The 13,061-nt window shown below is 37.8% G+C and overlaps 1 protein-coding gene across 1 annotated transcript in view; it reads right to left on the minus strand.

Moving 5' to 3' along the window:
* Positions 1-2,696: 2,696 nt before the first annotated feature.
* The window catches only part of kif13a (kinesin family member 13A), a 121,763-nt gene continuing 111,398 nt past the window's right edge, over positions 2,697-13,061 (minus strand). Inside the window, 5 exon segments of the mRNA XM_056476084.1 lie at positions 2,697-4,607; positions 4,710-5,417; positions 5,420-5,813; positions 10,346-10,474; positions 12,831-12,982. Of these exon segments, the coding sequence (XP_056332059.1) occupies positions 4,474-4,607; positions 4,710-5,417; positions 5,420-5,813; positions 10,346-10,474; positions 12,831-12,982 (1,517 nt within the window). The 3' untranslated portion in view covers positions 2,697-4,473.

Below are 13,061 nucleotides of genomic sequence, written 5' to 3' on the forward strand. Positions count from 1 at the left end.
AAGTGACTTCTATTGTCATGTGGAATAGTTTGCAGTGCTATATTGTCTGGTTTGGTGCTGTATATTATGCTACAGAAACCTTGTAATAAACACCACACCATTTTCTCTTATTTTACAGACTTAAAGGGCAGTTTACCCCTTTTTTATGATTTATTAATAATATTATGGTTCTTCTGAGTGTGCCAGTTTAGGTTCAGTTCAAAACACAATTCAGATTTTTCGATTATAATGTGTTATAATGTGTCATGTTGGGGGCGTGTCCACAGCTCGCTGTTTTAGAGGTCTGTTGCTTCATATCAAAATTAGTTTCAAAATCCCGCCCAATGTAACAAGGGGCGGAGCCAAGAGCTCACACGCTCTGTGTTTGCAACAGACAGGCAGACAGAGAGAAGCAACATGAGTGAGGGGATCAGCATTCAGTCATACATGTACGCCTCGGACACAAACCAAGCAGAGAGTACACAATCATTTGTGTCTTTGTATAGATTTACAGCCAACTGTGTGCTAGTTTCAAGTTCCGAGCGTGTACACTGACACTAAAAACCATGCACACTGAATTAACTTTGACTGAGGCACCAGATGACCTGCTTAGAGCCGCGACACGGAACACCAGACACAGACATTCGCATGTCATTTAAAATGAAACTATTCAGATGGAGCTCTGTGGCACGGCAGAAACATGAAGTGTCCCGAATCGTGGCTGGACAGCCGCCGTCTTGAAGCTCTGTTGTGTGTACCCTAATAGAAACCTATGTTTAGAATTCTAAAATGCATGGCACTGCACGTCGCCGAGCGGCGCTTCTGTTGTGCAACCTGCAGGCAAGTTCATTATTTTATTTCCAATGGAGCGACACTCACATGAGGCAAAGGCGCTTGCACTTTCAGCTGCACCTAGTTAAGATCACACTCACAGGGAGCTTCTGTGACCTCGAGAAATGCAAACAGCTGAAGTTTAAGATAGACGCAATGAAAAGGACTAGTTTGCAAACCTACTTACAAACAAGTTACAAACAATAATTCCGATTACAGCGATCATGTGATGAATGCTGATCTTGTGTTGAGCCCAATGAGCCTTGCATCTAAAAACCGAGCTAGCGTGTTCCTTTAGTGATATCGCTTCGACTCACGCTGAAAATGGCGGACGTGAATCAACAAACTGAGGATATGATGACGCGCCTGTCAATCAATATTGGTGGACGGGGGGACCGCACTCCTACGTCAAGTTGATCTAAAAACCGCTCCAATTGGTCCAGCGTTTTTATGTTGTTAAATTGAAAAAAAAGGACTGTGTGTGTTTATATCACCCCAATATGACGCTCTATACACTCTACTTACACACATTTCTGTCTAAACTGCTTGAAAAGTAGATTTTGCACCATAGGTGCCCTTTAATTTTCTCTGTATTATTTCTTATATTGTTAAACTGTAGAGTTGAATTTTCAACATCAAAAGTGGACAGAGCAGAGATCAACATCCCATAATGCAATCCACCACCACAAATAAACACTTGAGAAACACAAAATAATATGCAAATTGCTCATTAACAGATGTTTTACACTGTAGTTTCTTCACAAAATCATTCAATTTTTGAAACACCAAATGTTAGAGACATCTAGTGGTCAAAACTGTGTAAATGCAATAAAACATGCATTAGGTGGTCTTTTCCAAACATATAGCGACCTTTGAATTTAACACAACCTATTAATGCACTTAGCTTATTGCCTAATATCATTAAATATTAAATGTCTGCATAATATGCATAGTTTTATTAGTTTTGAAGGCTTATATATTGTTGGTTCCTTGGTGGGTTCTGCTAAACAGGGTTTTGTACAAACAAAAATATCTCCAAAATAGTAAAACTGATCCAAGATTACGTAAAACAAATGAAACATGTTCAGTGATTCGTCACTAGGGGCAACATGAGTGAACACAAATAAGTGAACACCCCCTAGTGGAGAATTATTGAATTGTCAAAACATTTAAAAATAGTTAAGGCTAGTTTCTGCGTCGAGTGATCAGCGTGACTCAGTGCCTGCCTTGCGCGTAGTCATGCATTTATACTTCTGTGCGCTGTTCGTGTTGCTCTGCAACAACCCTTCTGATCCGCTAGGTGGCAGTAGGTTTTCATGTTCCTCTGTGTCGAGTTTCTTCATGGGTGTTTGGTTTTTTCTGAACGCTACCTTAATCTACAAGTAGCTCAAACTCGCTCATTCAGATGCGGGAACCGGCGGACGTGCTACAACTTTATTCATAAGGTAAACAATACAAAAGTTTCCATTTGCAGCACTTTCACAGGACTCGACACTTGTTATCAATCGCTCCATCTGGCTTGCGGCTCTCAGCACCACTCACACTCGTCACCGCTACCAAGCTGACCAATCACAGAGCTTGTGCTATGGGTCGTTGCGGCGTGTAGTTACATTTTTGGAGAGGAGCACATCAGCGTCGGCCACAGTGATGGCTTCGCGTCAGTGCGATGGCTCTACCAGACCATGCGCTTGACGCAGAAGTAAAAATCAGCTTTAATAATGTAACAAAGCCCTGTTTACTGAAATTATGTAAATTTACCAATTTGATATGTGCTCTATACAATGATTCAAAACAAAAGATTTGGAAGGGTTTCCAAGCTTCATCAAGCAGTAATTTGCAAGCAGAACTCAATAACAGTTCACACAAACAATACACAAAAAAACAAATGTTTATAAACGTTCTGTATTCTACAACATATTTGTACCAACATCTGCAGAGATACAATATAAATACAATTCTGTACATCTTATAAGATCGTAAATACTATGTTCATACATTTTATGTACAGCTCCTTGTCAAGGAGAGCAGCTTTGTTTTCTTTTAAGTAAGGTCTTGGGTTTTTTTATTTTACCATCGCCGATGACAGCAAAAGATCCACAGTGGGTCAGGTAAAAAACAGAGCAATAATAACAGCACTGGTCATGGCACTAAATACACTAGTATTATTCAGGCTATGTCCCATTCCCCCGATATTGCCCGTCTCCCATTTATACCTATAAGAAACATTAATATTGGCTTTAGTAGCACAAACTAATAAAATCTTACTCGACAGTCAAATACACATGGATGTAAAAGCTCAATATTAGGCGGGTGAACCTAGAAGTCAACTATCTAAAAAGGTCCCGTTCATGAACAGGGCTTGTGTCAGTACTTAAGGGCATTTCTGGTCTATATACTTCTGATATATGAAGTAGACCAGTCGATAAAGAAAACAAGGTGCTCTCCGCATTAGGTGACATCTTCTGTCAACCTCCTGAGAAGCGTCAGATCAGTATTTGAGAATGCGTCAATGTTCGTGCGTTACGTAACTTAATGTGCATCCAGGATAAGTTACTCCAGTGCAAGCGTTCAGACAGCTCTGTAAAGAGAAATATTGGCAGTCCTTCAACAGTTACAGTACTCAACAAGCCAATTACACAACAAGGTATGAGCAACAGGCTTGCCGTCCAATCAAAATACCATTAAAACTTTGAAAAATCGACAGATGGGCATGTGGCCTTCCAACCAGAAATATGGCACTTAGCATATTTGCATTAAATCGGTCGAACAAATATTAAAATACACAAGCATAAAACACAGAAGTACGTTTGCACAGCAGGTTGGAAAGGCTATGTCTTTGGTAATACCTGATATAATCACGCATAAAGGTCATAAACAGTAGTACATTCTTACCTAGAACAGACATCCAAATCTCAAGCTCACTCAAAGTATACTAGTGTTAGGCGTCATCAATTAATGAATGCATTTAGTCATATAAAAAGTGGTAAATAAACCAAAACTGAAGTTAGTATTTCAGCTATATCAAAGCTAACTTGATATATATAAAATGTGTTTGTGCAACTGTGCAACTCGAGACATTCAAAGACGATACTGAAATTGATCTAGAACTTCAACACAACACACACACAGGTAGGGTTTATTGCCACAGAACGAAGGGTATCAGCAAGTCTCTGATGTTGACAAACAAACCAGAAGGATGGATTCTGTTAGCACTCATGTTTGTCCAGGCGTTTGCTGGTGCTGGTGTTGAAGAGATCGTCTACACCAGGGGAGCCCAAACTCGGTCCTGGAGGGCCGCTGTTCAGCAAAGTTTAGTTCCACCTCCAATTAAACACACCTGAACTGGCTAATCAAGCTCTTTCTAGGTATACTAGAAACTTCCAGGCAGCTGTGTTGAAGGAAGTGCAAGGGCCTCCAGGACTGAGTTTGGGCAACCCTGGTCTACACTGTAAAAAGAAAAGAAAAAAGTTGACTCAACTGATAACTTAAAGGCAATGTGCTGCCAAGCTTTTTTGAGTTTACTCAATTTAAATAGAATCAAGTGCTGCACTTGGGTTAAAAGTTGAGTCAACTCAACACAAATTGTGCAGCAAGTTGCCTTACAATTTTAGGTTGAGTCAATTTTTTTTACATTGTTCCAACAATTGGGTCATTGTCCAGCCCCTACTGGAACACATGTTGAGGTTCGGTGTCAATGGACGGAGGTTCTCGAGTCAAACGAGATGGTTTTACGAAGACTCCATGACCTGTGGCACATCGGAAGTACACCCTTCCTTTGACCGTACCATTGTGTTTACCTTCGGAAAAATGAAAAATCGTTACGAGAAGTTCACAGGAGGGCTAATAACTTTGACTTTCTTACATTTTCAGCCTTAAGTGCAACAAAAGAGTTTGCCTACCTACAGCAAGGTCCAATTCCACTCCAACCCAGATGCCTTTGGCAAACTCCACCCCTCCAACATAATGCACCATCCCGCTCTGTTTGCCCACCCAAACCTGCTCCCCAGGGGCCATCCAGTCAGGCAACTGAGGAACCGGTGCATTTTCATCCTCACTGGAGTCCTCTATGAGTTCTGGATCCTCAAAGGACTCAATCTCTTGAGTTGCTTCTGGTTGCGCATGAGGTACAGAATCCCCAGAGAACTGCTTCCCATTTTGAAGATGACGCTGCGAGAGAGAACTCTTGTCTTGCAATTTAGCTTGAGGAACTGATTCTGCCTTGCAGTCAAAGTTACCAAGATCATCCTCTTCTGGACCATCATCTGCACCTTTAAAGAGTTCTGGATCCTCAAAGGACTCAATCTCTCGATTTGCTTCCGGTTGCACATGAGGTACAGAATCCTTGTCTTTTCCATTATGAAGACGACACTTGGAAGGAGAATTCTTGTCTTGCATTTTATCTTGAGGAGCTGATTCTGCTTTACAGCCAAAGTTACCAAGTTCATCCTCTTCTACACCATCATCTGCACCTTTAAAGTCTGTGAATTCCTGACTGACGCTCAGGATACTTCTACGAGGAGGTGAAGGGGAACAATCCCGGTCAGTCAAGTAATGGGAATATGGTTGGGAGGGAATAATCTGAGCTGGACAAAATCCAGAGGCACTTTGGAAGGATGGCACCCTTTTCCATGCTCCTGAGAATCTGTGGTTTCTCTAATGCTGAGCTGGTCACAACTATCACTACCACTGAAGAGCACGTCAGATAGAGTAGCGTTTGAGGCACTATGGGAGAAGTAGCCACTCGTGCAGCTGCTGGCGGTGGGACTACGGGAAACTTCCTTTTCTGCAGCCCGAGTCCCCGATAACATCCCAATCCCGGAGGTCAATTCACTGCGTGCACATAAAGCTCCTTCTTGGGTCTCGAGGCTTGCATTGTAGATCTCAAAATTGGCAAATTCCTCCGGGATGTAAGGCTTGAAGTTTTGGAGCTCCAGAGAGCCGAGGGCTGGAATATTGGAACGGGTGAAGGCTGAATCAATGCCTGGATCATCCTCCTCTGAATCCTGGACAAATCAACAATGAACAAACAGACAAACAACAGCAATGCAGTGATTAGGAAGTGCTCTACTGCCCCTTGTGAAATTTTAAAGCATATCTTCTGCTTATTTTATTCAGTCTATGTGTTTACAACATTGCGTCTTGACTGGATAACTAACTTGTCAGAGTTTCCAAAAAACCCATTTAATGGGCTATATGCACAGCTAGTGTTTTTCAGCCAACGACTAACTTCCTGTGATAGGTTTATGTTGCTATTTTCAATTTTATAAGGTTCCTTTTAGAGCATCGACGTTGTAATGTAAATAAAATACATTCAGTTAAATAGACTTAAGTATTCATGTATTTATATATAACCTCATATCATATATGTATAGTCCACTGGAAAAAAAACAGTTTGTTTTGGTAGGTTCAGGACACCCTGGAGTACTTTTTGAGATATTAACAGATTTGTATGTGTTAAGCATCAGTTAAGACAACATTAGCACCTGTTAGCTTTAATTGTGAGGAAAACTGGATAATTTTGAGCTTTTGTCAGCTAATTTCATCCTCCGGGTTTAAACATTTTTTGGGGCGGAATCAAAATCAGTGACGTAACGTGAATCTGCTAGTGGAGTGATGACACGTTGGTTTCTCATTATTATTCATAGCAGAGATTTCTTATACTATGAAAAGAACCTGCTTCTTAATTATTCATGAGAGCATGTGCTTTCTGAAGGCAGATCTGCAAAGCTATGAGACCCAATGACTAGGTAAGACGGCGTCCATGCATGGCAAGCAGTATTTAGCCGTTCATAAAAGGTCTTATGTGTTTCCCTACATGATCTTTCGGGTTTGTTGCATGTTTTTCCCCGTGATGCTGTCCGGGCTGATACAGCAAAGCTCTTGGTTTGCAGCAAGCATTTTTGTCAGGAGAGCTGTACGAGAATTGGTGAATGGCAGACTTTGTCTTTTACCAGTTGAATTCGTTACCATTCAGACACATCGCCTATATCTGTGCTGCTGAGTTTGCACATGTTCAAAATCCGCCAAATTACTGACAGGGCTACTGCTAGAAATAGACAGGGCAAGAGACCTGCTGTACTCTGTAACTTTGTAAACTATAAAATTATGCGTCTCCTTACGGTTTGTGTCTGATTTTGTGAGCCAACTGACAACAGTTGTTTGCTCCCCTCTTTTTCCCCCTGCTCTGCCGGCCACACCCACCCTTCCCACTGCACTCAGCACTCCACGCCCATTCTAAAAGTTATTCAACCATTAGTTTGCTGAGAATAAAAGATAAAACAGATTATAATAAAACACCACCTCCTATTCGATATTCAGTTTCACTTTTAAATATGTGATCATACTGAAATAAAAATTTGTAGAACCTTTCGGTTTACGCAGACTTTAAAGTTTAAAACCTAGAATGTCAAATGTAAAATATCTGGATCTATCAAATGTTTTACTCCAGTGGTCCCCAACCATCAGTCCGTGGATCAATTGGTACCAGGCTGCACAAGAAATCAAATCCAAGTCTGAACGATCTTTTATTTTGAACAATCTTTGATTTTGAAAAATGACTGTGTTCTCTCGCTTACATCTCGGTCATTTGAGCGGCCAAATTTAACCCACAAGCAGCAAAATGAGTAAGAAACAAACGTCTTTGGAAAGTTGCTTTGTGTAAGGGAAAAGGCCCATTAAGGACCCACGAACTCCCAAGGAATAGATCTGCAACCAACGAATCCGTTTGTCAACAAATCAGGTGAATCCAGCATGTCTGTGCAACTACTGGAGATCACAAATAATGGCGGCTTTAGGGTCCGTTCACATATCGAGTCATTTTTTCGCACAAGTTCGTTATTTCCAATAGAGGTGCGCATCTTGCGTGCACATATTGGGAGCGACGCGCACATACCTTTTAGGCGCACCTAGAAAAAATCTTCCAGAATGCTGCGAGCACACCGTGAGTCACGTGACAAGAATTGACCAATCAGCTTGATACTTTGTATGGAATTTACACATTTCGGTAGACTAATTATCTCAAACAAACACAGAACACCCAAACACTGCAGTGCTTTGTCATTTTCTACATGAATAAAACTTGTATCAGAGTTACTGCAATGTTTTGTCAGCTTGTTAATCTCTGAGAAAACATTGATGGTTGCCTAGGAATCTATGTAGAACCACACCGCCCAACTTCCCTGGGCTACGGTAAAATTTTCAAGCGTTAACTGGTCTGAAGTGATAAAAAAAAGATCGGGGACCACTATTTTACTCTATATCAGTTATCCAGTGTAGACAACAAGTGTATGTGAACTGTATTAACAGTAATTGTGTGATGTATTGGGGTCAGTGAGTTAAACACAAGCTGTGGGGATCATGCAGTTATGATGTAAACGATGCTGTGATGATGAAGACAATGATGATGATAACTGTTTTGAACGGATAAAATGCAGAAATTCAACCTTCCTGGACATCTGTATGAAATATTTGTATATAAAAATGATCAATTTGATTCTGATATGGTGATAATGAATATTTGACACATAAAAATGAGCATCAAAGCAATTTGAAACTCTTTCTTTCTTGTAACAGACAAGGCGATCATTTCATATTCGGTACATTTGAGTTTGATTGAGTTTGACTACATTTGCTATATTCAAGCTAACTTCAAGATATTGCAAATGCAGGATGCTGTCAAGACTAAACTGCAGTAATTAAGGAAAGATGAGGTATAGAAAAGTAAACAAACCAAATACTTTTGCAGTACTGTACATGACACACACACATACAGTATACCAGGGGTGTCTAAACTCGGTCCTGGAGGGCCGGTGTCCTGCATATTTTAGTTCCAACCCCAATTAAACACACCTGAAGCAGCTAATCAAGCTAGATACTTCCAGACAGGTGTGTTGTAAAAAGTTGGAGCTAAACTATGTAGGACACTGGCCCTCCAGGACCGAGTTTGGTCACCTCATCCATAAAGTATTCACAGTGCTTCACTTTTTCCACATTTGTTGATGTTACAGCCTTACTCCACAATGGATTAAATTAATTGATTTCCTCAACATTCTACACACAATCCCCATAATGACAATGTGGAAAAAAGAGTTTTTGAAATTGTTGCAAATTAATTAAAAATAAAAAAGCTGTAAAATCACTTGTACATCAGTATTGGCAGCCTTTGCTCAATACTTTGTTGATGCACCTTTGGCAGTGATTACAGCCTCAAGTCTTTCTGAATATGATGCCACCAGCTTGGCACACCTGTCTCTGGGAATTTTTGCCCATTCCTCTTTGCAGTACCTCTCAAGCTCTATCAGGTTGGATGGGAAGCGACGGTGTACAGTCATTTTCAGATCTCTCCAGAGATGTTCAATAAGATTTAGGTCTGGGCTCTGGCTGGGCCACTCAAGGACATTCACCGAGTTGTCGTGAAGCCACTCCATTGATATTTTGGCCGTGTGCTTTGGGTCATTGTCCTGCTGGAAGATGAACCGTCGCCCCAGGTCAAAAGCACTCTGAAGCAGGTTTTCATTCAGGATGTCTCTGTACATTGCTGCATTCATCTTTCCCTCAACACTGACTAGTCTTCCAGTTCCTGCTGCTGAAAAACATCCCCACAGCATGATTCTGCCACCACCATGCTTCACTGTAGGGATGGTATTAGTCTGGTGATGAGTGCTGCCTGGTTTTCTCCTAACTTAACGCCTGGCATTCACTCCAAAGAGTTCAGTTTTAGTCTCATCAGACGAGAGAGTTTAGTTTCTGATGGTCTGAGAGTCCTTCAGATGGTCTGAGAGTCCTTCAGACCCTGACTAAGGCCCTTCTCCCCTTAGCTTAGATGGTCGGCCAGCTCTAGGAAGAGTCCTTGAGGTCCAAACATCTTCCACTTATAGATGATGGAGGCCACTGTGCTCATTGGAACTGTCAGAGCAGCAGAGATGTTCCTGTAACCTTCCCCAGCCTTGTGCCTCGAGACAATCCTGTCTCGGAGGTCTACAGACAATTCCTTTGTCTTCATGCTTGGTTTGTGCTTTGACATGCACTGTCAACCCTGAGGCCTTATATAGACAGGTGTATGCCCTTTCACATCAGCTGAATTGACCACAGGTGAACTCCAATGAAGCTGCTGAAACATCTCAAGAATTATCAGTGGAAACAGATTCACGCCTAAGGCTGTGAATACTGATGTACATGTGATTTTTCAGCTCTTTTATTTTTAATAAATTTGCAACAATTTCAAAAACTCTTTGTTCACATTGTCATTATGGGGGATTGTGTGTAGAATGTTGAGGAAATCAATGAATTTAATCCATTTTGGAATAAGACTGTAACATAAAAATGTGGAAAAAGTGAAGCGCTATCAATACTTTCCAGATGCACTGTATATATAGATATTATAATACATATTTAAACTTCTTAATATATGACGGCAGAAAAAAACACAAGGATCTATGCTGTTCATGATGTTAGACCAATTTACTGGTAATGGACAGTTTTAACTGCATAGCTAGTTTGTCCAGGTCAGACTGGTTATGTGTGTGTGTTGACTTACAGCAGTGTGTGGCAGTGTGTGCGTGAGATCAGTGCTGTGATTGGCCGAGCCGCTGATGATGATGTCACTGGCGCTGCGGCCCTCGCTCTGAGCCCTGGGTCTGGGGCCCGACAAACACACGCGCATGCTCTGCAATCAGCCACAAATACACACTTCACACACGCAGCATGCAGGAGTTACACACATACACATTAGCACACATGCACTGCAGCCACTGATCAAGGAACAGTCCATGCTAATTTGTTCTTTTAAAATCAGACAGTTTGTACTATGTCAAAGCTGCTCTTTTTCATGCAGTGTGTGTGTGTGGAGAGTGCACAAATCTACTGTTTGATTTATATATATATTTATAAACTAAGAGTATTATTGCAGATTAAAGTTAAAACTATTTATATTCTACTTGCAACTAAATACTACATTTCATAAACTATAGATTTCATATTTAAAAGGTGCTAATGTTTTTAACTAGAAATAAAAACTACAACTCAAACTGAATTAAATGTAAAAAGAAGTATTTGTTAAAAGTCATAACCATAAAATAGCTGAAAATTAGATGACAATTTAACATAATACTTGAAATAAATAAAAATAATATTACTCAAAGTATGTGCAGGGCTAATTTAAGGTTCATGCAATAAATGGACCTAAAATTGAAAAAAAAAGAATGAAATCAAAATATAAATATTTAAACAGAATTATTAAAATGCACAAATATAAATTATAAATGCACATAACAAATACCCAAAATGAAATGAAAAGAAACCCTGAAAACAAACACAAAACTAAAGTAAAACTGTAAAATCTAACTTGAGTATTAATATGTAAAAAGTAAAATGACATCACATAAGTAAAATAAAAAAAAAGAAATTTAAAAACAAATGGTAATTAATAGTATTAATAAAAACTTTAAGAATGCTAGTTCCTTAGTAATACTAACATAAGACTGGTACTTAAAAAAATAAAAATAAAGAAAAATAAAATAAAGAAAAAAATAAAATAAATAAAGAAAAAATAAATATATAAATATAAATAAATATAAATTAATTAAAAACAAATAAAAATAAATATATAAATATAAATAAATTAAAAACAAATAAAAATAAATATATAAATATAAATAAATAAAAAACTAATAAAAATAAATGTATAAATATAAATAAATAAAAAACAAATAAATAAATATAAATAAATAAAAAACTAATAAAAACAAATATATAAATATAAATAAATAAAAAACAAATAAAAATAAAAGTATAAATATAAATAAATATAAATAAATAAAAAACAAATAAAAATAAATATATAAATATAAATAAACAAATTTTAAATAAAAGTAAATAAATAAAATAAAAAAATATATAAATCTAAATAAATTAAAATAAATAAACAAATAAAAATAAATATATAAATAAATAAAAATTAATAATTAAAATAAATAAAAATAAGCAAAAATAAAAATAAATAAAAATAAATATATAAATTCAAATAAATAAAAATAAATAAATAAAATAAATATATAAATAAAAACAAATAAAATAAACAAATAAAATAAATTAAAATACAAAATAAAAATATATATATAAAAAAATAAATAAATATATAAATAAAAATAAATAAAATAACAAAAAAATTTAAATAAATAAATATAAATAAATAAATATAAATAAAAAAAAATATATATATATATATTAAAAGTAATAAAAATTTATATAAAAATATATTAAAAAAAAATAATAATAATTGTTATTTTTTGCATGGAAAAGAGTAGCTTGGGACAGCTAATTAATTTAGCTGTTTCACATGTGTAAATAAATAGCGGACTGTAAACTTCTTCCTCTGGTTAACAGGTTGAGTCTAACGCACATGTCAGTGTAAATAAACCAGTGGCTGAATAAATGAAGATGAGAGACTGAGGCATGCTGGGAACAAAGTAAAAATAACTTTAGGGAAAAACACAAGCAATGCACATAAAAACCAGAATGACTGAACTGAGCTGGTGAAGCGTGGGATGAGACACACATTGTACTGAGTGTGTGGGTAAGAGTGTGCGTGAATAAGAGTGTGCGTGTGAACTTGGGTGTGTGTGTGTGTGTGTGTGTGTGTACATGGATGTGTATGTTGTGTTTTAGTGTCTGTGAGTTGATTTGTATGTTTATGTGTTGTGTTTTATAGTGTGTGTCTGATGTGTGTGAGTATATATATATATGTGTGTGTGTGTGTGTGTGCGAGTATATATGTATGTATGTATGTCTGTATGAGTGTGTTTATGTGTATACATACATACATATACATATATATATATATATGAATGTGTGTGTGTGTGTCTGTGAATATGTCTGTGTGTGTGAGTGTGTGTGCATGTGTAATGTATATATACAGTTGAAGTCAGAATTATTAGCCTTCTAATGATAATATTAGAATTATTATTATGTGTTTGTGTGTATATATATATATATATATATATATATGTATGTGTGTGTGTGACCTGGTGTCCCAGCAGTGGTCGTGCCTCCAGCGTGCGTCTGGTTTTCTCCTCCTCCTTCAGCGGCAGCAGTGATTTGATGAATTTGTGTGTCTGTGGTGAAAGAGTCTTAAACGCAGCGGAGCTGAAGAACGCCGGACTCTCCACACTCGACCCTGAGGCGAACATGAATACACACTTCACATCCACTGAAAACACACACACAGAATCACAACACACTGCAGATGAACATAT

The sequence above is a fragment of the Danio aesculapii genome, chromosome 16 (genome assembly GCF_903798145.1).
Source record: "Danio aesculapii chromosome 16, fDanAes4.1, whole genome shotgun sequence".
In the NCBI taxonomy this organism is placed as follows: Eukaryota; Metazoa; Chordata; class Actinopteri; order Cypriniformes; family Danionidae; genus Danio; species Danio aesculapii.